At 37.6% G+C, this 26,290-nt stretch overlaps 1 protein-coding gene across 1 annotated transcript in view; it reads right to left on the bottom strand.

Moving 5' to 3' along the window:
* Positions 1-26,290, bottom strand: part of Pbp49 (proximal sequence element A Pbp49) — a 204,723-nt gene that overhangs the window by 11,415 nt on the left and 167,018 nt on the right. Inside the window, exon 7 of the mRNA XM_089094144.1 lies at positions 8,578-8,822. Within this exon, the coding sequence (XP_088950270.1) occupies positions 8,578-8,822 (245 nt within the window). The remainder of the gene's footprint in view (positions 1-8,577; positions 8,823-26,290) is intronic.

Genomic DNA, 26,290 nt, shown 5'->3' on the forward strand with positions numbered 1-26,290 from the left:
AAAACAAAATGTCATATTAATTTTAGTTTTATTCGATTAAATGGCTTTCTCGAAACTTGTTTAATTTTATTTAGGAACGTTTTTATTAGTAATAAATATACGTAACTTACGAATTAACTTAAGTAACGAACTTCTATATTCATATGTTTTTAATACGTATATTAGGGGGTTCGCTCCCTAGTCAATACCTCGCTCTTTAAGCTAAAGTTCGAATTTTGTTCCAATTATTTAAAAATGACCCCTTAATCACAAAGGCCGTTATTTAGAATAAATAGCTCTTATGAAAGTACTTAAAAATCTTTGCCTTAAAGAGCGAGGTATTGACTCGACCACATTCCCCTCCCTTGGTGTTCATTTTCGGCATAAAATTTTCAATTTTTCAAAATTGAAATTTTCAATTTTTCAATTTCGGCATTATTAAAAAATATTTCACAAACCGCATTTGAGAGAAGCCCTAATACGAAATTATTGAATATGGCCAGTGGATCTTATTAACCAAAATATAGAAGATTGAAATATTGTTTCTCATGATTCAATACTGTTTGATTCACGGAAAAAAAGCTTCTCCTTCTTCTGGAAATCAACACCTGTAGTCCAAATCAGACTTTCCCCTTCCCAGGGACAAGTAATCAAGGTGAAGTAATTCTCTGTATCAGGGGGTAATTATATTACGCTATAATATCACACTTCGATAATTGGATAACAACATGGTAAAAACGCGGTTATATCCATCCATAAACATTTTGAGAAATCATGTGAAATACTCGGTCCATATTTATCCCTCTCAAAAGTGTTTTGACGCCTCTGCTAAGAATATCTCTGTTTTTTCCATCCCAAATTTTTCCCAAAAATTACATTTCATCTTCCGAAAAACCGAGCCCTTTTCTGCTAATTTCCAAAATTGAATGCAGAAGCTCTGCTCTGAAATAAGATTTTCAAAATTAAAATATGAAGTCAAACCTTCAAAAGCAAAACAATGAAAAAGAAAAGATGTTAGCTTCACTTTCATCAAGTGGAAACGTCCTCATTTCCGCCTTAAATACAGAAAAAAAGTATTACAGGATGTTACAGACGAAACATCTGCCATGATCAGGGCGGAATTTCGAAAGAGAAAGGGAAAAACGACTGCAACCAGAGTAAATATTAGAGTAATATTGGAGTAAAATAAGAGTAAATATTATTAATAAAATCATTTTTTAATCCAAAATTAAAATTCCGTCCGGTTTGAGGTGTCATTTGAATTTTGGGGTCACTCCTATTCGAGAACAAGATAACTTTCTATATGTTACTTCCTACTTGTACATGTTGTAAACTTTTTTAAACTTTTTAAACGCATTTCGTTTTACCTGCGTTTATATTTACGACTTTATAGATAAGCAAAATTCAACTTCTATTTTAAAAAAAAGGCTCCCCATTATTTTGGTAGAATTATTCTAATATCACGTTAGACCTAGGGTGCGATAACCAGACATTTGAACAGGCTGTGGTGTTAAAATATCTCGAGAGTACCTTAAATAATACTGTATCAATGAGAAATCAGTCTTTTCAACGCTCCTTTTGGAAAGCTAGCAAAGACCTGGAATACCCAAAAGTATTCTCAGCAACAAAGGCTGAGACTTTTCAATAGCAGAGTCTTCTTCACACTCTGCTAGGGCTCAGAAACACGGCACTCTGGCACTTATGGTACTCTTCCAGTCACCGATGACTGAAAAAAAACTAAGGGAACGAAAACTTGTGCTTCAAACGAATCTTCAATATCCATTGGATGCAAAAAGCTACAAATGTTGATGTACAGCAAAAGACATCCCCGCCTCTAATAATTGAAATCATTAAGCACAAAAAGTGGAGACATCATGGACCCGTGATTTGCATGCCTGAAACCCCACTTCCCAAGATCGTTCTTCAGTGGCAGCCGTGGAATTCTAGAAAAAAGGAACGTCCCAGAAGCGCACTAAGACCCAGCTACAACGGATCTACGAAATCTCAACGCCTCACTTCAGCCCGGCTGAGAAGACATCTGGATGATCGCATCGATGAGAAATGACTGGCGACTCTCCTTAGATGCCCTAAGCACTCCTTGGAGGCCCAGGAGAATGTAAGGCTAAGGTGATGCTAATAACTGAAGTCCTTTGATTTACTAGAATTTGCCCATTTTAATAACATAATACAAGAACATAGTTCATAGCTTTAAAAACTTATCTTTTGACACTAGGGTAGTCTGCCATGCTCTTTTGAAGAGGTTAACTTTGTAATTAGTATTTATGGAGCGAATTATTATTATTTGAATTTACTTGAATTAAAATTTTAATAACGTAATACATGAACGTACTTCATAGCTTTAAAAACATAATTTATCTTTCGAGACTAGGGTAGTCTGCCATGATTTTTTGAAGAAATTAACTTTGTAATTAATATTTATGGAGCAATATTGAACTTGATTTATCAAATTTTGGCGTTTGCAGGTATAAGCATATTTGCTGTAAACAGGCTAGTGGAAATATTATTTGTGACTAATAAGATTAAAAATGGTTACCAGCGGCAATATTAACATACTGCTCAATTCAGATAAAATGCGCTTCAGCAAATGCAACCACTGGAGAAAGCACTAATCAAAAACTTTCTCACTTTAAAATTCAATTTCTAAAAGCTTAGGGGCGTTTCCTTCTGTTCTGGGAGGAATAATATTAATTCTCAGAGTTAAGCCTCATGTTTCCTGTGAACCATACAGTTTTACGACAATCCTACACCTGTAACTTGCAATAAAGTGGCATCATTGGATTCATTAGTTTTAGATTTATTCACCGAGCCGAAACTATCACATTACCAAGGTCGTATCCGGGGGAGGGGGTAGGGGTTTGAACCCGTTCCCCCGAAATGTTTGGATGACTCGTAAAAACATAACAAAAGTGAATATAAACAAATTTAATGCGTTTAAAAATAAAATTGTACCCCCCCCCCAAACAAAAAACTTTTGTGACCCCCCCCCCCCTAAAAAAAAATACTGGATACGACCCTGCATATTACTTAGACTTTTCTCTTAAGTGATGGTCTAAACTTAAAAAAGGGAATTTCCTATTTTTTGGCAAGTTTTTCGATATGTTTCATCATATTTTAGGTACTCGTTTGACTGTAAGCTGCACAGATAGTAAGCTGTACAAACAATGTGCTTACACGCCGCCGTCAAGGACAATAATAAAAGAAAGGTCAAGATGACTAGGCCACATTTTACGGATGAAGAATTACAGGTTCCCAAATATTGTGCTTTTCGGCATCCCCCTGGTCCCAAACAAAAAGCAGGTCTTCCCAGAATGAGGTAGGAAGAGGCCTTAAGAAATGATTTAGAGGAAATTGGAAATTTTTGCGAAGGTGTTAGGAGTGAAATCTTGTATAGATTGGGGTGAAGGAGCAACGTACTCTGTTGGTCTCAGTCGTCTCTCCTGTGTGATCATCACACACTTTTTGGCAATCAAGATAAGCAACCTTCACTCCTTTGTGATCACCAGATGCTTATTTGTCTGTTAAGATAAGCAACCATTGCTCCTATGTGATCACTAGATGATTTTTGCCAATCAAGATAAACAACCGTAACTCCTTTGTGATCACCAGATACTTTTTGGCAGTCCAGATAAGCAACCGTTGCTCCTTTGTGATCACCGGATGCTCATTTGGCAATTAAGATAAGCAACCGTTGCTCGATTGTGATCAGCAGATGCTTTTTGGCAATCAAGATAAGCAACCGTTGATCCTTTGTGATCACAAGATGCTTATTTGGCAATTAAGATAAGCAACCGTTGCTCGATTGTGATCATCATATCCTTTTTGGCAATCAAGATAAGCAACCGTTGCTTCTTTATGATCAGCAGACGCTATTTGGCAATCAAGAAAAGCAGCCGTCGCCCCTTTGTGATCAGCAGATGCTTATTTGGCAATTAAGATAAGCAACTGTTGCTCCTATGTGATCACCAGATGCTTTTTGGCAATCAAGATAGGCAACCGTTGCTCCTTTGGGATCAACAGATTCATATTTGGTAATTAAGATAAGCAACCGCTGCTCCTTTGTGATCATCAGACGCTTAGGCAACCGTTGCTCCTTTGGGATCAACAGATTCATATTTGGCGATCAAGATAAGCAACCATTGTTCTTTTCTGATAACCAGATGCTTATTTGGCAATTGAGATAAGCAATCGTTGCTCTTTTGTGATCACCAGATACTTATTTGGCAATTAAAATAAGCAACCATTTCTCCTTTGTGATCACCAGATGCTTATTTGGCAATTGAGATAGGCAACCGTTGCTACTCTGTGATAACCAGATGCTTTTTGGCAATCAAGATATGCAATCGTTGCTCCTTTGTGATCATCACATGCTTTTTGGCAATCAAGATAAGCAACCTTTGCTGCTTTGTGATCACCAGATACTTATTTGTCAGTTAAGATAAGCAACCGTTGGTCCTATGTGATCACCAGATGATTTTTGCCAATCAAGATAAGCAAGCGTAACTCTTTTGTGATCACCAGATGCTTATTTGGTAATTAAGATAAGCAACCGTTGCTCCTATGTGATCACCAGATGCTTTTTGGCAACCAAGACAAGCAACCGTTGCTCCTTTGTGATCACCAGATGCTTATTTGGCAATTAAGATAAGCAACCGTTGCTCCTTTGTGATCTCCAGATACTTTTTGGCAATCAAGGTAAGCAACCGTTGCTCCTTTGTGATCATCAGACGCTTTTTGGCAATCAGGATAAGTAACCGTTGTTCCTTTGTGATCACCTGATGCTTATTTGACAATTAAGATAAGGAATCGTGGGTCGTTTGTGATCACTGGATGCTTATTTGGCAATCAAGATAAGCAACCATTGTTCTTTTCTGATAACCAGATGCTTATTTTGCAATTGCGATAAGCAATTTTTGCTCCTTTGTGATCACCAGATGCTTATTTGGCAATTAAGATCATCAACCGTTACTCCTTTGTGATCAACATATGCTTTTTAGCAATCAAGAACCATCACTTCTTTGTGATCATCAGACACTTTTTGGCACTTGAGATAGCAATCGTTCCTCTTTTTTGATCACCAGATGCTTATTTGGCAATTAAAATAAGCAACCGTTGCTCCTTTGTGGTCACCAGATGCTTATTTGGCAATTGAGATATGCAACCGTTGCTACTTTGGGATAACCAGATGCTTTTTGGCAATCAAGATAAGCAATCATTGCTCCTTTGTGATCATCACACGCTTTTTGGCAATCAAGATATGTAGTTTTCGCTCCTTTGTGATCACCAGATGCTCATTTGTCAGTGAAGATAAGCAACTCCAGATAAATCCAGATAAGCAACCGTTGGTCCTTTGTGATCACCGGATGCTCATTTGGCAATTAAGATAAGCAACCGTTGCTTGTTTGTGGCCAACAGATGCTTATTTGGCAATTAAGATAAGCAACCATTGCTCCTATGCGATCACCAGACGCTTTTTGGCAACCAAGACAAACAACCATTGCTCCTTTGTGATCACCAGATGCTTATTTGGCAATTAAGATAAGCAACCGTTGCTCCTATGTGATCACTAGATGCTTTTTGGCAATCATGATAAGCAATTGTTGATCCTTTGTGATCACAAGATGCTTATTTGGAAATTCAGATAAGCAACTGTTGCTCGATTGTGATCATCAGATGCTTTTTTGACAATCAAGATAAGCAACCGTTGCTCCTTTGTGATCACCAGATGCTCTTTGGCAATCAAGATAAGCAACCGTCACTCCTTTGTGATCACCGGATGCTTATTTGGCAATTAAGATAAGCAACCGTTGCTCCTATGTGACCACTAGATGCTTTTTGGCAATAAAGATAGGCAACCGTTGCTCCTTTGTGATCACCAGATTCCTATTTGGCAATTAAGATAAGCTATCGTTGCTCGTTTGTGATCACCAGACACTTTTTGGCAATCAAGACAAGCAACCGTTGCTCCTATGTGATTACCAGATGCTTTTTGATAATCAAGCTAAGCAACCGTTGCTCCTTTGGGATCACCAGATTCCTATTTGGCAATTAAAATAAGCAACCGTTGCTCGTTTGTGATCACCAGATACTTTTTGGCAATCAGGATAAGCAACCGTTGCTCCTTTGTGATAATCAGAGGCTTTTGGCAATCAAGATAAGCAATCGTCGCTCCTTTGTGAACACCAGATTTCTTTTTAGCAATTAAGATAAGCAACCGTTGCTCCTTTGTGATCAGCAGACGCTTTTTGGCAATCAAGATAAACAACCGTCACTCCTTTGTGATCTCCAGCCGCTTATTAGGCAATTAAGATAAGCAGCCGTTTCTCCTGTGTGATCACCAGATGCTTTTTGGCCATCAAAATAGGCAACCGTTGCTCCTTTGTGATCACCAAAAGCTTATTTGGCAATTAAGATAAGCAGCCGAGCTCGTTTGTGATCACCAGATGCTTTTTGGTAATCAAGATATGTAACGGTTGCTCCTTTGTGATCACCAAAAGCTTATTTGGCAATTAAGATAAGCAACCGGTGCTCGTTTGTGATCACCAGATGCTTTTTGGCAATAAAGATAAGCAACCGTTGCTCCTTTGTCATCGCCAGATACTTTTTGGCAATCAAGGTAAGCAACCGTTGTTCCTTTTTGATCATCAGACGCTTTTTGGCAATCAGAATAAGTAACCACTGTACCTTTGTGATCACCAGATGCTTATTTGACAACTAAGATAAGGAACCGTGGCTCGTTTGTGATCACTGGATGCTTATTTGGCGATCAAGATAAGCAACCATTGTTCTTTTCTGATAACCAGATGCTTATTTGGCAATTCAGATAAGCAATCGTTGCTCCTTTGTGATCACCAGATGTTTATTTGGCAAGTAAGACAAGCAGCCGTTAATCCTTTGTGGTCACCAGATGCTTATTTGGCAATTAAGATAAGCAACCGTTGCTCCTTTGTGATCACCAGATGCTTTTTAGCAATCAAGATAAGCAACCGTTGCTTCTTTGTGATCATCAGACACTTTTTGGTAATTGAGATAAGCAATCGTTGCTCTTTTGTGATCACCAGATGCTTATTTGGCAATTAAAATAAGCAACCATTTCTCCTTTGTGGTCACCAGATGCTTATTTGGCAATCAAGATAGGCAACCGTTGCTTCCTTGTGATCATCAGACACTTTTTGGCAATTGAGATAAGCAACCGTTGCTACTTTGGGATAACCAGATGCTTTTTGGCCATTAGGATAAGCAACCGTTGCTCCTTTGTGATCACCAGATGCTTTTTAGCAATCAAGATAGGCACCCGTTGCTTCTTTGTGATCATCAGACACTTTTTGGCAATTGAGATAAGCAACCGTTGCTACTTTGGGATAACCAGATGCTTTTTGGCATTCAAGATAAGCAATCGTAGCTCATTTGTGATCATCACACGCTTTTTGACAATCAAGATAAGCAACTTTCGCTCCTTTGGGATCACCAAATGCTTATTTGTCAGTGATGATAAGCAACCGTTGTTCCTATGTGATCACCAGATGACTTTTGCCAATCAAGATAAACAACCGTAACTCCTTTGTGATCATCAGATGCTTATATGGCAATTAAGATAAGCGACCGTTGCTCCTATGTAATCACCAGATGCATTTTGGCAATCAAAAGGGACCGTCGCTCCTTTGTGATCACCAGATGCTTATTTGGCGATTAAGATAAGCAACGGTTGCTCGTTTGTGATCACCAGATGCTTTTTGGCAATCAAGATAAACGACCCTTGCTCCTTTGTGATCATCAGACGCTTTTTGGCAATCAAAATAAACAACCGTCGCTCCTTTGTGATCACCAGATGCTTATCTGGCAATTAAGATAACCAACCGTTGCTCCTAAGTGATCACCAGAAGCAACCGTTGCTCCTTTGTGATCAACAGTTGCCTATTTGGTAATTAAGACAAGTAACCGTTGCTCCTTTGTGATCAACGGTGCATAGCAATGCTTAGTTGAGAAATATAGAGTTCATAAACAGTTTTAGGAGCGTAAGGATTTTCAAATTGAAAATTTTCAAGAAATAATTTGAGATTGCTATAGAAAAAGACTAAAAATAAATAAATGTATCCCTAACAGCCTTGCAGGATTTATTACATGAAAATACAGGATTACCAATTTTTTCAAGGAAAATATTAAATTAATTTGTTGTATTGTATCGGATTAACGACACTTCTGGACTACTGAGGTCCTAGCGTCGGCCCTGTAGTGTGTTGCTAGAGCCGGGTTCAATCTCTGGGTCCCGTAATATCAAGATGAGGTCAAACCGGCTGCGCCACCTATAGCTCTATGAGTCTGAACTGAGCATAGGCAACAGAATCATTTTTTCTGCTTATTCGGAAAGTGTGGTCTGAATTTTTTCAACACATGAAAAACACATCAGTATTTCATTGTCGCTGAATTTTGGCGTTGTTTAGAATTTATACTTCATTGTTATTTTGATTATTTATTGTATTTCTAAACTAAATGTAAACCTTACATGCTACATCATTTATATAAACAAAGTTCGGATTATGGCGGAATAGATAAATTGAATGTAAACTTCTTGATAGTTACCTGATTTCAGTGAAGACAAGCAGATGTTCACAACTTCCAAAATGTTTGTAAACATACGGAAAACCGAGACGTAGTTCTAAATCATTAAAAGTTGTTTCTTCCATGGATGACTTTCTGAATTTGTTCTCCATGCCAAGTTTCTCTGACCATGGGACTAGAGAATCTGAATAGCGCGTCGCGCCAGCAATTCTTGTGTCATCATAACAGGTATTGCCAATATACAACATGCCACCAGGAAATACACTCTTAGAAAAGGGCTTAGTATTAGAAACGGTTCAGGAAAACAAAATAAATATTAAAAAAAAAAAGCAAAAACTACCGAGTTGTATAAAAATATTTTGAATATGAAATATTCTGAACACTGGAGGAAGGGAGTACCTTCAAGAGCAGTAGAAAAGACCTTCATCACATAAAACCAGGTATATTAACCCCCAAAATGTTTTTTTTTTGCATTTCGGGCACGTTTCACCAAGAAATCTTTGATACCTCCACCCTCTTAAAAATGTATTGCTCTGCGTTGATACTCTAATAAACATAAAAATTAAGTTAAATATATTGACAAGGTAGATTAGCGTCAAAGGAGATTCAGTCAAAAACAACACGGTTGGAAGGGGAAAGGTAGAAATTGATACATAATCTGGCCCCTCTTACCCCCTCCTTGTTGTTGTAGAAACTACGGAGGATACTCATTTTATCAAAAATTGAGAATTCTGGTGCCTTTTTTAAAAGTCGAAAGTGATTGGAGATCAACCAGCCCCTGTACTAGAATTTTTTCTGATATCTTGTCCTTTTGCAACCACTTCTAACATCTGATTAACATTTTGAGGTACCCATTTTGTTCAGAATAGTTGAAAATATCCATAAATTTGCATTTAAGGATGAAATGAGTCCCTGAGCCCCTGAGATAAGGGTCGTAAATTATGCGAACTATTAATTATTTACAGATATATTTTACAGTGAAAAAAAGTGGGTACGTTTGACCTTGGGAGTCCAGTGGCATGAAATATCAGGGATTATTTTCATGGTCAAAGATCATCAGCATTTTTCTGTGAGAAGGGGGACGGGTTAGGGGCCGCAAATGAGCCACTAAATCCTTTGTCCTGATGAACTTGAAACTTAAAGCCGTAAGTCCTTGGGCCGAGGGGACTAATTTACAAACATTTATTCAAAGAATTGGTCCCTTTGAAAGTGGTTTGAAAGCGCCAATTTCCTGATTGGCCTGAAACTTATATTAAATTTTGTGCTGAGGGGACCCGACACACAAGGAAAAAAAAATACTGCGCCCCCTTAAAATGCAGCCCAAAAAGGGTCAGAAAAGTGCCAAAGCTTTTTTTCCCATCCACTTCAAATGCAAGGGGCTATTTTATAAACTTAGGAGAGGGACCATTCGATTGAAAATTGAAAATTCTTTTGTCCTTTTTAAAGGCTAAAAGCTACAGGGGGGCAATCAGCCTCCCTTTCGGTTCTTTTTCTGCTATCCGGCCCTCCTCTAATCTCTATGATATCGTATCAAATTTTTATATATCTGTTTTGTTAGAAACTTCGAAACATATAATAATTTATTTTCTGGTTGATATCACCCCTACAGCCCCTATGTTAAACTGTATCATATCCTTCTATGGTAATTCAATCCCCAGAAACACGAATGAAAGATTTAAAATAGAATAAAAATGTAAAAACAAATACTATAAGATATTCTACACTACATTGTCAGCTAATATTTTTGAATATTGGTAGAATATTCCAAAATTCCTTCTTTTCGTCCTTTTTTTTATTTTTCTTACTTTCTCTGTAGCTGCATAATTTTGCATTTAGGGAATTTTCCATCGGAGGAAATTAACCGGGGGGAGCCTAGCACAACTTTTCTGTACTGGAAAAGCTCTTGTTATTAAAATTATATTATTTAAAACCAGATGCCAGGCAAAACATGCCAAAGCTATAAAATAGAATATGGACCGTAGGCACCGTTTTTGGGCCAAAATACACCGAAGATATTTTCAGTCGCTTTGAAATATGTTTTTATTTTATGGATTAAATCCGAAGCCACCTCAAAAGCGTTCAGACGGCGTAGACGCACTCAAAGTGGCAACTGTTGCGTACTGCAAAAGCTCTTAGCATCGGAATGTATACAAGCAAAAGTGTAGTGGTTCGACTGGTAAAAATGTAGTAGATGAACGTCAAACGACGTCCAGTGAAGAACAAAGAAAATAAAAAAGCTCAGTAATACTGATGCCTTGCATCACATACTTTGTGCAAGTTGGCACAGCCCTGAAAGGGAAAATGCGGCTTAACCCGTTACGGCCCACTGTCCTATTTATAGGACAGCTGGTTTTAATTTTTTTGTGGCTAAATTTACACTGAGAACAATTTCTTTTTAGTGATAAAGGCGTCCCTGGTGACCAAGCTATCTAGGCTAATTTTTCTAGGTCAGTTGATCATTCAATATCAGATCAGTGGCGTTATTTAAGTCACAATTAGTATAATTGCACAACGGTAGTTTTCAAAATTCGGTAAAAAATAGTTAGAATTCCCCTAGACAGTAGTGACTTTGATAGCAGTTAGACAACTGTATATTTAACCGTATTCCCGAATAAAAACAGACCTGACAAGTAATTTCATAGTTTTACAGCTTTCTGCGTTGATGTCATATTTATAGGACAGTGGGCTGTAAGGGTTACTTTTTGCACGTGAAATTTCAAGGATTAGGTTTTTATTGCTAATTTCACTTGAGATTAAAAAAAAAATTTAATGAGTCTTTGGTTGATTCTGTATTGTGACAACTTTATCTACGCTTTTTTTGGTTTCAGTCATAATTCTCTCTGCAATTTTCTTCCGAGTGTTCACCTATGCGTTTAGTTTACTTGTGATATCCATGTGTGTTTTTCTTGTTTTCTCTTATTATTAATCCGTTTTTCCCAATTTGATCGGGTATAAGTAAAAGTAACAATAATAATGTGGGTCCTTTATCATCCTTCAGCTTTAGCCTATTAGTCACCATGGAAAAAATATCTGTAAATTTTTCTATACATTTTTCTTCGTCTTCCAGATTTCTGAAAATGAAGACAAGAAACCCCTGCATTTCACTTAGCGAAGCTCTAGACCTCCTAGAAGACGAAGAATTTGCATGTGAAGATATTCAGGTTGTTGTGATGCCTCCTGATCCCGATCAAGCATCTGATGAAGATGAAGGAAATGACGACAACACGGCGGCTCCGATTGTAAATGACGTCCCAGGAATGTTGAAGTAGATTTCAGACCAAGTCCTCTCGAAGAAGAACAATTTGAAGACATCGACAACATCATCCTCACAGAAGAAGAGGGTGCATCAACTTCGAGAGGTGGGCCACAGAAGAGGCAGTTCAAAGCCGTGAACCCGAAATAGAAGAAGCAAAAAGGAACCTTTCCTTGGCGAAACTTGTGCGAGGGAGCAGCTAAGGCACTTGAAAAAACCTGAGAAACAATAGAAGGAAAAACATCAGTAGAGTTATTAGCTTTGTTTCTAGACGATAAATTTTTTGACCTCATTTCTCCTGAAATGGTTAGATATGTGATGTCTAAGGAAAACTTTGCCTTTACTACATCAGCTAACGAAATCCGTGTGTTCGTGGGAATACTGATTTCTTAGGGCAATAATAGGTTGTATTTCCATAGACCTTATTAGTCAGTCAATGAAAATCTTGGAAGTGACCTGGTCAACCAAGCAATGTCCAGAAATCGATTCATGAAGATAAAAGAAAACATCCACTTCGTGGACAACGATACAGTTCAAAGCCTCAAAGATCAGCGGGATTTTAAGGTGAAGCCCCTCTTCGACATAATCAGCGTAAACTTTAAGCAGTTTGGAATTTTCTCTCAGTATCTATCCATCGACGAAATGATTGTGAAGTATTACGGGAAACATAGCCTGAAGCAGTTCATCCAAGGCAAGCCCATTCGATTTGGATATAATCTATGGGCTTTATGCACATCGGATGGCTATTGCCTTTAGTTTCATCTGTACTCGGGGAAGGAGCCTAGTGCCCCATCTCAGACTGCTAAAGAAGGCCTAGGGTCTCAAGTCGTGAAAAGACTTCTGGAAATTGTTGAAAATGGCCACGAGGTATATTTTGACAATTTCTTTATAAGTCATCAGCTTTTTTGTGATCTGAAAGGAGCTGGCTTTCGAGTGACTGGGACGGTTAGAGAAAACCAATTGGCAAGGTGCCCTTTCCCTTCCAACAAGAATTTTAAGAAGGAGCAACGCGGAGCCTATGATTATTGGTTTGATGCAGCCAACAATACATTGGTTGTAAAATGGCAGAACAATAACGTTGTCTCTGTTGCATCCAACCATCTCAGCCTAGATCCACTAAGACCGATTGAACAAACAGTTAAGGGACAGATGGGAAAGACGGCAGTGCAGCAGCCTCATCCACTCAGGCAATACAACCGTTACATGGGTGGATTTGATTTAAATGACTGGCTTGTCAGCAAGTATGCTGTGTCTATTAGAGGAAATAAATGGTATTGGGCTCTATCCGTGCGCCTGTTAGACATGGCTGTCGTCAATGCTTGTACACTATTCAATATGGTGGTTGATAAAGAAAAGGAAATGACTCTTGTTGATTTTAGACGGGAGGTCACACGAGTCCTTTTGAAAATAAATTGCGGAAGAGGGGAACCAAGGTCTTCAATGTTAGAAGGAAGACCAGTTTCTGCGTCACCAGTCAGCACCCTATATGATAGAATAGGAAACTTCCTAGTGAAGCGCGAAAAGCAGCGACGATGCCAAGGCAAAAACTGCAAGAAAAACCCACTGAGCTACTGTGAGAAATGTGACGTTACCCTGTGCACTGGCTGTTTTGCGTCTTACCACACTAAGTTTTGATTTTGTTTGGTTTTGTGTTGCATTTAATTCCGTTTTTGGCATTAAAATATACTTGATGAGATCGTGTATACTTTGATACCAATAGAGCCCACTGTCCTATAAATAGGACAGCTTGTATCTCAGAAACCAGAAACAGGAAAAATCTATAAATGCATTTTTGGCTTACTTATGTGATAAAAAGAAACTGGTGAAAAGGACAACTAGAATCTCCGACATTTTTTCTTGGGCCTTAACGGGTTAATACACAAAACATGTTTTTTTGTTTTGTTTTTTCAGTCTGTGAAAATATACTGATTTGAGTTCAATGCGTAACTACATTAAAAACAACCAGGTTCCAGAAACGCAAGTAATCTAGTAATACTGGTCAGTACTGCAAAAAATCATGGTATTAAAAGATTACTATTAAAAATCCACATACTTTGTATTAGATTCCGCAGCCATAAAAGGGAAAATGCGCCATAGGCATATTTTTTGGGCAAAAACACAACGAAGACATTTTTTAGTTGTTTTGAAAAATGCGCTGATTTGAAGAATTCAATACGCAGCCATCTCTAAGAATACCCAGATGGTGCAAACACACCCCATCTGACGGCACTGTTCACTACTCCAAAATCTCTTATTATTAAAATTTATTATTAAATAACCAGATGCCCGGTATAAGCTTCCGTAGCCATAAAAGAGAAAAACATGACAAAGGCACCATTTTTCGGCCAAAAATAAATCGAAGACTTTTTTTGGTTGCATTAAAAAATGCGTAAAAAGACACACAGATTGTTACCCTATCTGACAATACTGTTGAGTTCTAAAAAAGCTCTCATTATCGAAACTATTAGGTACTTTAAAAAAATGTGTGGGCCTACTGGTAAAATTTAACTGGACAAAAACTAAAAAAATCATGAGATTTTTTTACTTATGAAAATCGTGAAAAAAAAAACACAAAGATGTCTTGACGCGAAACTTTTTCTTTTTTTATACTAGCATCCAAAAGGCCCCTATCGTGAAGCAACTAATATCAAATATTTGTATCGTGTCATTACTATGTTAATGATTTAACCTTTGGTTAACCTATGTTAATGATAACCGTTGGTATGTATAGAAGGCCGATTAGAGTGTTTGCGAGGTCTGCTTTCTCTGATCGTCATATTCTTCCGGTGCTGAGGTCTCAGACACCATCTTCTATTAGGGATGTTGCTGAAAGGTCTGGCTTCCGTGAGCAGTTGAGGCACCATTACCTGCAGGTTTATGAATTCTAATAATTTTTTTTTTTTTTTTTTTAAGTAGTTCTATATGTTTCAGATGTTATTGAATTCTTTGTGATTTATCATTTTAAAAGGAAAGCAATAACCAGCAATTGAAAACAGAGAAATTTAATTTTCATAACGCACTATAAGGGTCCACGCACAAAAAAAAACTACTACTGACCTTCTCTCGAAAGAGTATTATTTTCAAATAATAATTTATTATTTTTATTTTTTAAATTTAAATTTATTGTTAGGCCACAATACACCATTAGACAGCCAAGCCCTGAATCTAACAAAAAACATTTTTTTCAATTTCCAGTTACACTTTTTTTTGCTTTTTTTTGTATATTGGAAGAGCTTTCAAAAATTCTGGGATATGGGAAAGGGCAGTAAAACAAGATTGATAATTATTCTATTTTCCTTCGCCACTTAGTTTTTCAATTAACACTTAGGGGGCTTGGAGCTCAGAGCCCTAAAATACAAAGATTTTGCCATTATTCCTAAAATGTCCTATTATTTTCGAATATTTTGCCGATTTGACTCATTAGTAGTGTAGCTATAATGATAGAGAGGGGTGGTAGCAAATTACTGTATCAGTGAAAGGTAGCGGCCATGTGGGACATTACTGTGTTAATCTAAGGTAGCAGACGGATAGGATATTACTGTACCAATTAAAGAGACAATACAGATATATGGATGTTTTATGTTTATGGATTTTTATTGTTGTATTGGTGTTATATTTGATGCTTTATTGTATGGTAGTCTGATTGTTATTACAGAGATGGTTTTTTTATATATGGTTGAATTTGTGTGTTACTTTATGATTGATTATACGTATTGTTATATGGTTGATGTTTTATTTAATGTTTTTTTTGTATGGATATTTTATTGTATGGATGTATAGTTTTTAATATATGGTTGAATATGTGTGTTACTATATGATTGATTATACGTATTATTATATGGTTGGTGTTTTATTCAATGTTTTTTTTGTATGGATGTTTTATTGTATGGATATACGGTTTTTTCAATCATCATTCCAACGGGGTTTTCCCCTTGCATTCCATCGGGGCAGTATGGTTGGTGTTTTATTTAATAATTTTTTTGTATGGATGTTTTATTACCCCTGCATTCCAACTGGGCTGTATGGTTGATGTTTTATTTAATGTGTTTTTTTCTAAATGAATGTTTTAATGCCTGGATATATGGATTTTTATTTTATTAGTTTTTTATTGATGTCATTTTATTGTACTCTAATGATGATATTTTTCTTTTCCAATGATACGATTTTTTACATTCTAAGTATTTTCCCATTTATTTTTATGAAATTGGTGTTTGATGTAGGAATCAAATATGAGACCAGTGATTTCCTAAAGTAAAAGAACGACACGTTAATCGACTGAACCAACAAGCCATTGAACATATTATGATTTTAGAAATACATCCAATTTATTGTTTCTGGGACATTGCCCAACTGATGTTAAGCGTCACAATATCGTAACAAATTCATTCCATTGAACTGGAACAAGTTCAAGCACCTTCGAGTTATCAATTGGATTTTTGATAGGTGTTAAAAGTGACCTGTTTCGGGGCATTTTTATGGCATCATCGTGAGAATATGCATACCAAGATGATTTGAGATGCATACTAGACAGACAATTTCTTCTGATGCTTGGGCCCCAAGTCCTATCTCCATCCCTCATCCCTATCCCTACACCCCTCCCTCCCTCAACACTCTCCAGCCGCCCCTACCCAGCCCCCCCACTTTTTTTAATAGTTTTTTTTCAACTTTTTTACATCTCTTATAACGACATGAAACATACTTAAAACAAAAAAATTCACATTTAATGTTTTCCAACTTCAAAATGAGAATGATATAGATATGTGTGCCGCAACTTTTACTATTAGAAAAATAATGTTTGTAGTGACCATTTTTTTTTTTTTTTTCAACTTTTTTTTATATCTCTTAGAATGACATGTAACATACTTAAAACATAAGAAAATCACATTTAATATGTTCTAAATTCAAAATGAGAATGATATGGAAATTTTAGTAGTGACTTTTACTATTAGAAAAATATCGTTTGTAGTAGCACTTTTTTTTATAATATAAATTTTTTTTCAACTTTTTTTTAACATCTCTTAGAATGACATGAAACATACTTAAAACATAAAAAATTCACATTTTATTAGAATAAGCAAACACCCGCCCAGACACACAGGCAAAAAGAGTGAGAGACAAAAACATATACAAATACGTAGATTCAGACACACAAACCAAGAAAGACATGCATTTTGAATAAGCAAACACCCACCCAGACACACAGGCAAAAAAAGTAAGAGAGACAAAAACACATACAAATACCTAGATTCAGACACACAAGCCGAGAAAGACAAACCTTGGAATAAGCAAACACCCGCCCAGACACACAGGCAAAAAGAGTGAGAAAGACAAAAACACATACAAATACGTAGATTCAGACACACAAACCAAAAAGACATGCATTGGAATAAGCAAACACCCACACAGACACACAGCCAAAAAGAGTGAGAGAGATAAAACCACATACAAATACCTAGATTCAGACACACAAGCCGAGAAAGACATACCTTGGAATAAGCAAACACCCGCCAGACACACAGGCAAAAAGAGTGAGAAAAACAATAACACATACAAATACGTAGATTCAGACATAAAACCAAGAAACACATGCATTAGAATAAGCAAACATCCGCCCAGACACACAGGCAAAAAGAGTGAAAGAGACAAAAACACATATATTTACGTAGATTCAGACACACAAACCAAGAAAGACATGCATTGCAATAAGCAAACACCCGCCCATACACACAGGCAAAAAGAGTGAGAGAAACAAAAACACATCAAAATACATAGATTCAGACGCACAAACCGAAAAAGACATGCATTGGAATTAGCAAACACCTGACCAGACACACAAGCAAAAAGAATGAGAGAGACAAAAACACATACAAATACGTGTTAGAGGGATAAAACACATACAAATACGTAGATTAAGACAAACAAGCACAGAAAGACATGCAGTGGAATAAGCAAACACCCTCCCAAATACACAAGCAAAAAAGAGTGAGAGAGAAAAAAAAACATAAAAATATTTAGATTCAGACACACAAACCGAGAAAGAAATGCATCGGAACTAGCCAACACCCTCCCAGACTTACAGGCAAAAAGAGTGAGAGAGACAAAAACACATACAAATACGTAGATTCAGACACTGAAACCGAGAAAGACATGCAATGGAATAAGCAAACAGCTGCCCAGACATACAGGCAAAAAGAGTGAGAAAGACAAAAACACATACAAATACATAGATTCAGACATACAAACCGAGAATGACATGCATTGGAGTAAGCAAACACCAACCCAGACACACAGGCAAAAAGAGTGAGAGAGACAAAAACACATACCAATACGTAGATTCAGACACACAAACCGAGAAAGAAATACATTGGAATAAGCAAAAACCCGCCTAGACACACAGGCAAAAAGAGTGAGAGAGACAAACACACATACAAATACGTAAATTCAGACACACATACCAAAAAAGACAAGCATCGGAATAAGCAAACAACCACCCAGAAAAAAAGGCAAAAAAGAGTGAGAGAGACAAAAAAAGATACAAATGCGTAGATTCAGACACACAAACCAAGAAGACATGCATTGGAATAAGCAAACACCCGCCCAGACACAAAGGCAAAAAGAGTGAGTGAGACAAAAACAAATACAAATGCGTAGATTCACAAACCTAAAAAGACATGCATTGGAATAAGCAAACACCTGACCAGACACACAAGCAAAAAGAATGAGAGAGACAAAAACACATTTAAATACGTATGAGAGGGACAAAACACATACAAATATGTAGATTAAGAAATACAAACCGAAGAAGAATAACACTGAATTAAGCAAACACTCAGCTAAAAACAAAGGCAAAAACAGTGAGCAAGACAAACACCCATACATATACTTAAATTCAGACACACAAACCGAGAAAGACATGCATTGGAATAAGCAAACACCAACCCAGACACACAGGCAAAAAGAGTGAGAGAGACAAAAACACAAACAAATACGTAGATTCAGTCACACAAATCGAAAAAGACATGTATTGGAATAAGCAAAAACCCGCCTAGGCACACAGGCAAAAAGAGTGAGAGAGACAAAAACACATACAAATACGTAAATTCAGACACACAAACCGAGAAAGACATGCACTTGAATAAGCAAACACCCCCCCAGACAGACACGCACAAAAAGAGTTAGCGAGACAAACACACATAAAAATATGTAGATTCAGACACACAAACAAAGAAAGACATGCATTTGGAATATGCAAACACCCGCCAAGACACAAAGGCAAAAAGATTGAGTGAGACAAAAACAAATACAAATGCGTAGATTCACAAACCGAAAAAGACATGCATTGGAATTAGCAAACACCTGACCAGACACACAAGCAAAAAGAATGAGAGAGACAAAAACACATTTAAATACGTGTGAGAGAGACAAAACACATACAAATTCGTAGATTCAGACACACAAACCGAGAAAGAAATACATTGGAATAAGCAAACACCCGCCCAGAAACACATGCAAAAGAAATGAGCGAGACAAAAAAGCATAAAAGTATGTAGATTCTGACATAAAAGCAGAGAAATACATGGTCTGGAATAAGCAAACACCCGCCAAGACACACAGGCAAAAAGAGTGAGAGAAACAAAAACACATACAAATACATAGATTCACAAACCGAAAAAGAAATGCATTGGAATTAGCCAACACCTGACCAGACACTCAAGCAAAAAGAATGAGAGAGACAAAAACACATACAAATACGTGTGAGATAGACAAAACACATATTAATACGTAGATTCAGACACACAAACCGAGAAAGAAATGCGTTGGAATAAACAAATATCTGCCATTACACACATGCAAAAAGAGTGAGAGAGACAAAAACACATACATTAACGTAGATTCAGACAGAAAAACCAAACATGCACTGGAATAAGCACACAACCGCCCAGACGCACAGGCAAAAAGAGTGAGAGCGACAAAAACACATACATTTACGTAGATTCATACACATAAGCCGAGAAAGACACGCATTGGAATAAGCAAACACCCGCCAAAACACACAGGCAAAAAGAGTGAGAGAGACAAAAAAACATACAAATACGTAGATTCAGACACACAAACCGAGAAAGACATGCATTGGAATAAGCAAACACCCGCCCAGACGCACAAACCGAGAGTGGCGTGCCACTTTAAGTGAACCTAGATTAACCCAGCCTTTTGCATATCTCTCTCACTATGACTGTGTGTCTGAGCGGGTGTGCTGCCATCTATAAAAATCTACGTATTTTTATGTGTTTTTATCTCACTCACTCTTTTTGCCTGTGTGTCTGGGCAGGTGTTTGCTTATTCCAATGCGTGTCTTTCTCGGTTTGTGTGTCTGGCGGGTGTTTGCTTATTCACATGCATGTCTTTCTCGGTTTGTGTGTCTGGGCGGGTGTTTGCTTATTCCAAGGCATGTCTTTCACGGCTTGTGTGTCTGAATCTACGTAAATGTATGTGTTTTTGTCGCTCTCACTCCTTTTGTAAGTTTGTCTGGGTGGTGGTTTTCTTATTCTAATGCATGTGTTTCTCGGTTTGTGTGTCTCAATCTACGTATTTGTATGTGCTTTTTAACTCAATCTCTTTGCCTGTGCGTCTGGGCGGGTGTTTGCTTATTCCAATGCATGTCTTTCTCGGTTTGTGTGTCTGAATCTAAGTATTTTTATGTGTTTTTGTCTTTCTCACTCTTTTTGCCTGTGTGTCTGGGTGGGTGTTTGCCTATTCAATTGCATGTCTTTCTCGGTTTGTGTGTCTCAATCTACGTAATTGTTTATGTTTTTGTCTCTCTCACTCTTTTTGCATGTGTGTCTAGGCGGGTGTTGGCTTATTGCAAGTCATGTCTTTCTCGGTCTGTGTGTCTGAATCTACGTATTTGTATGTGTTTTTGTCTCTCACTCTTTCTGCCTGTGTGTCTGGGCGGGTGTTTGCTTATTCCAATGCATGTCTTTCTCGGTTTGTAGGTCTGAATCTATGTATTTGTATGTGTTTTGTCTCTCTCAAACGTATTTGTATGTGTTTTTGTCTCTCTCATTCTTTTTTCTTGTGTGTCTGGTCAGGTTTTTGCGAATTCCAATGCATGTCTTTTTCGGTTTGTGAATCTACGTATTTGTATGTGTTTTTGTCTCTCTCACTCTTTTTGTCCGTGTGTCTGGGCAGGTATTTGCTTATTCAAATGCATTTCTTTCACGGTTTGTGTGTCTGAATCTACGTATTTGTATGTGTTTTTGTCTCTCACTCTTTTTGCCTTTGTGTCTGGGCGGGTGTTTGCTTATTCCAATGCATGTCTTTCTCGGTTTGTGGGTCTGAATCTACGTATTTGTATGTGTTTTATCCCTCTCACACGTATTTGTATGTGTTTTTGTCTTTCTCAGTCTTTTTGCTTGTGTGTCTGGTCAGGTGTTTGCTAATTCCAATGCATGTCTTTTTCGGTTTGTGAATCTACGCATTTGTATTTGTTTTTGTCTCACTCAATCTTTTTCCTCTGTGTCTGGGCGGGTGTTTGCTTATTCCAATGCATTTCTTTCTCGGTTTGCGTTTCTAAATTTACGTAAATGTATGTCTTTGTGTCCCTCTCACTCTTTTTGCCTGTGTGTCTGGGCGGGTGTTTGCTTATTCCAATGCATTTCTTTCTCGGTTTGTGTGTCTGAATCTACGTATTTGTATGTGCTTTTTTCTCTCTCACACGTATTTTTATGTGTTTTTGTCACTCTCATTGTTTTTGCCTGTGTGTCTGGTCAGGTGTTTGCTTATTCCAATGCATGTCTTTTTCAGTTTGTGTGTCTGAATCTACGTATTTGTATGTGTTTTTGTCCCTCTCATTCTTTTTGCCTGTGTGTCTGGGCGGGTGTTTGCCTATTCCAATGCATGTCTTTTTCGGTTTGTGTGTCTGAATCTACGTAAATGTATGTGTTTTTGTCTCTCTCACTCTTTTTGCCTGTGTGTCTGGGCGGGTGTTTGCTTATTCCAATGCATGTCTTTCTCGGTTTGTATGTCTGAATCTACTTATTTGTATGTGTTTTTGTCTCTCTCACTCTTTTTGCCTGTGTGTATGGGCGGGTGTTTGCTTATTCCTATGTATGTCTTTCTCGGTTTGTGTGTCTGAATCTACGTATTTGTATGTGATTTTGTCTCTCTCACTCTTTTTGCCTGTTTGTCTGGGCGGGTGTTTGCATATTCCAATGCATGTCTTTCTCGGTTTGTGTGTCTGAATCTACGTATTTGTATGTGTTTTGTCTCTCTCACTGTTTTTGATTTTGTGTCTGGGCGGGTTTTTGCTTATTCCAATGCATGTCTTTTTGGTTTGTGTGTCTGAATCTACGTATTTGTATGTGTTTTTGTCTCTCTCACTCTTTTTGTCTGTGTCTCTGTGCGGGTGTTTGCTTATTCCAATGCACGTCTTTCTCGGTTTCTGTGTCTGATTCTAAGTAATTGTGTGTGTTTTTGTCTCTCAAATTCTTTTTGCCTCTGTGTCAGGGTGGGTGTTTGCTCATTCCAATGCATGTTTATTTGATGTGTGTCTGAATATACGTTTTTGTATGTGTTCTTGCCTCTCTCACTATGTGTTTTTGTCTCTCTCACTCTTTTTTGCCTTTTTGTATTAGTGGTTATTTTCTTATTAACACTAATGTCTTTCTTGGTTTGTGTGTATAAATCTACGTATTTGTATGTGTTTTTCTCTCTCACTCTTTTTGCCTGTGTGTCTGGGTGGTTGTTTGCTTATTCCAATGCATGGGTTTGTCGGTTTGTATGTCTGAATCTACGTATTTGTTTGTGTTTTTGCCCCTCTCACTCTTTTTGCCTGTGTGTCTGGGTGGGTGTTTGCTTATTCCAATGCATTTCTTTCTCGGTTTGTGAGTCTGAATCTACGTTTTGTATGTGTTTTTGTCTCTCTCTCACTCTTTTTGCCTGTGTGTCTGGGCGGGTGTTTGTTTATTCCAATGCATATTTTTCTCAGTTTGTGTTTCTAAATCTACGTATTTGTATTTGTTTTTGTTTCTCTCACACGTATTTGTATGTGTTTTCGTCTTTATCATTCTTTTTGCTTGTGTGTCTGGTCAGGTGTTTGCTTATTCCAATACATGTCTTTTTCGGTTTGTGTATCTGAACCTACGCATTTGTATGTGTTTTTGTCTCTCTCTCACTCTTTTTCCCTGTGTGTCTGGGCGGGTGTTTGTTTATTCCAATGCATATTTTTCTCAGTTTGAGTTTCTAAATCTACGTATTTGTATTTGTTTTTGTTTCTCTCACACGTATTTGTATGTGTTTTCGTCTTTATCACTCTTTTTCCTCTGTGTCTGGGCGGGTGTTTTCTTATTCCAATGCATGTCATTCTCGGTTTGTGTCTGAATCTACGTAAATGCATGTGTTTTTGTCTCTCTCACTCGTTTTGCCTGTGTTTCTGGGCGTGTGTTTGCTTGTTCCAATGCATGTCTTTCTCGGTTTGTATGCCTGAATCTACGTATTTGTATGGGTTTTTGCCTTTCTCATTCTTTTTGCCTATGTGTCTGGGCGGGTGTTTTCTTATTCCAATGTATGTCTTTCTCGGCTTGTGTGTCTGAATCTACGTATATGTATGTGTTTTTGTTTCTCTCACTCTTTTTTGCATGTGTGTCTAGGCGGTTGTTTGCTTATTTCAATACATGTCTTTCCCGGTTTGTGTGTCTGAGTCCGAAAAAAACATGCATTGGAAATAGAAAACACCTGACCAGACACACAAGCAAAAAGAATGAGAGAGACAAAAACACATTTAAATACGTATGAGAGAGATAAAACACATACAAATACATAGATTCAGACACACAAACCAAGGAAGACATGCATTGGAATAAGCAAACACCCGCCCAGACAAACAGGGCGGGTGTTTTTGTCGTATGTGACAAAAACACATACGAATACGTGTGAGAGAGACAAAACATATACAAATACATAGATTCAGACATACAAACGGAGAAACACATGCATTGGAATAAGCAAACACCCGCCCAGACACACAGGCAAAAATAGTGAGAGAGACAAAAACACATAAAAATACGTAGATTCAGACACACAAACCGAAAAAGACATTCCTTGGAATAAGCAAACATCCGCCGAGACACACAGGCAAAAATAGTGAGAGAGACAAAAACACATACAAATATGTGTATGCCTTTTTGCCTGTGCGTCTGGGCGGGGGTTTGCTTATTCCAATGCATGTCTTTCTCGGTTGGTGTGTCTGAATCTAAGTATTTGTATGTGTTTTTGTCTCTCTCACTCTTTTTGTCTGTGTGTCTGGGCAGGTATTTGCTTATTCAAATGCATTTCTTTCTCTGTTTGTGTGTCTGAATCTACGTATTTGTATGTATTTTTGTCTCTCTCACTCTTTTTACCTGTTAGTCTGGGCGGGTGTTTGCTTATTCCAATGCATGTCTTTCTCGGTTTGTGTGTCTGAATCTACGTATTTGTATGTGTTTTTGTCTCTCTCACACGTATTTGTATGTGTTTTTGTCTCTCTCATTCTTTTTACGTGTGTCTGGTCAGGTGTTTGCTAATTCCAATGCATGTCTTTTTCGGTTTGTGAATCTACGTATTTGTATGTGTTTTTGTCTCTCAAACTCTTTTTGCCTCTGTGTCTGGGCGGGTGTTTGCTTATTCCAATGCATTTCTTTCTCGGTTTGCGTTTCTAAATTTACGTAAATGTATGTGTTTTTGTCTCTCTCACTCCTTTTGCCTGTTTGTCTGGGCGGGTGTTTGCTTATTCCAATGCATGTCTTTCTAGGTTTATGTTACTTAATCTACGTATTTGTATGTGTTTTTGTCTCTCTCATACGTATTTGTATGTGTTTTTGTCACTCTCATTCTTTTTGCTTGTGTGTCTGGTCAGGTGTTTGCTTATTCCAATGCATGTCTTTTTCGGTTTGTGTGTCTGAATCTACTCATTTGTATGTGTTTTTGTCTCACTCACTCTTTTTGCCTGTGTGTCTGGGCGGCTGCTTGCTTATTCCAATGCATGTTTTTTTCGGTTTATGTGTCTGAATCTACGTAAATGTATGTGTTTTTGTCTCTCTCACTCTTTGTGCCTGTGTGTCTGGGCGGGTGTTTGCTTATTCCAATGCATGTCTTTCTCGGTTTGTATGTCTGAATCTACGTCTTTGTATGTGTTTTTGTCTCTCTCACTCTTTTTGCCTGTGTGTCTGGGCGGGTGTTTGCTTATTCCTATGTATGTCTTTCTCGTTTTGTGTGTCTGAATCTACGTATTTGTATGTGTTTTTTGTCTCTCTCACTCTTTTTGCCTGTGTTTCTAGGCGGTTGTTTGCCTATTCGAATGCATTTCTTTATTGGTTCGTGCGTCTGAATCTACGTGTTTGTATGTGATTTTGTCTCTCACTCTTTTTGTTTGTGCGTCTGGGCGGGTGTTTGCTTATTCCAATGCATGTCTTCTCGGTTTGTTTGTCTGAATCTACGTATTTGTATGTGTTTTTGTCTCTCTCACTCTTTTTGTCTGTTTCTCTGTGCGGGTGTTTGCTTATTTCAATGCATGTCTTTCTCGGTTTTTGTGTCTGAATCTAAGTTTTTTTATGTATTTTTGTCTCTCTCACTCTTTTTGCCTGTGTGTCCGGGGGGGTGTTTGCTTACTCCAATGCATGTCTTTTTCGGTTTGTGTCTGAATCTACGTTTTTGTATGTGTTTTTGTCTCTCTCACTATGTGTTTTTGTCTCTCTCACTCTTTTTGCCTGTGTGTCTGGACGGGTGTTTGCTTATTCCAAGACATATTTTTGTCATTTTGGGAGTCTGAATCTACGTATTTGTATGTGTTTTTGTCTTTCTCAATATGTGTCTTTGTCTCTCTCACTCTTTTTTGCCTTTTTTTCTTGTCGGGTATTTTCTTATTCCGACGCCTGTTTATCTCGGTTTCTAAGTCTGAATCTACGTATTTGTATGTGTTGTTCTCTCTCACTCTTTTTGCCTGTGTGTCTGGGTGGTTGTTTGTTTATTCCAATGCATGTCTTTGTCGGTTTGTATGTCTGAATCTACGTATTTGTTGGTGTTTTTCCTCTCTCACTTTGTGCCTGTGTGTCTGGGTGGGTGTTTGCTTATTCCAATGCATTTCTTTCTCGGTTTGTGTGTCTGAATCTACGTATTTGTATTTGTTTTCGTCTCTCTCACACGTATTTGTATGTGTTTTTTTCTATATCATTCTTTTTGCGTGTGTGTCTGGTCAGGTGTTTTCTTATTCCAATGCATGTCTTTTTAGGTTTGTGTGTCTGAATCTAAGTATTAGTATATTTTTTTGCCTCCCTCATTCTTTGTGCGTGTGTCTGGGCGAAGATTTGCTCATTCCAATGCATTTATTTCTTAGTTTGTATGTCTGAATCTACGTATTTGTTTTTGTTTATGTCTATCCCAATCTTTTTGCCTGTGTGTCTGGGCAGGTGTTTGCTTATTCCAATGCATGTCTTTCTCGGTTTGTGT

This window comes from Artemia sp. Qi Xiang Cuo, chromosome 9 (genome assembly GCF_049724085.1).
Source record: "Artemia sp. Qi Xiang Cuo chromosome 9, ASM4972408v1, whole genome shotgun sequence".
NCBI classification, from domain to species: Eukaryota; Metazoa; Arthropoda; class Branchiopoda; order Anostraca; family Artemiidae; genus Artemia; species Artemia sp. Qi Xiang Cuo.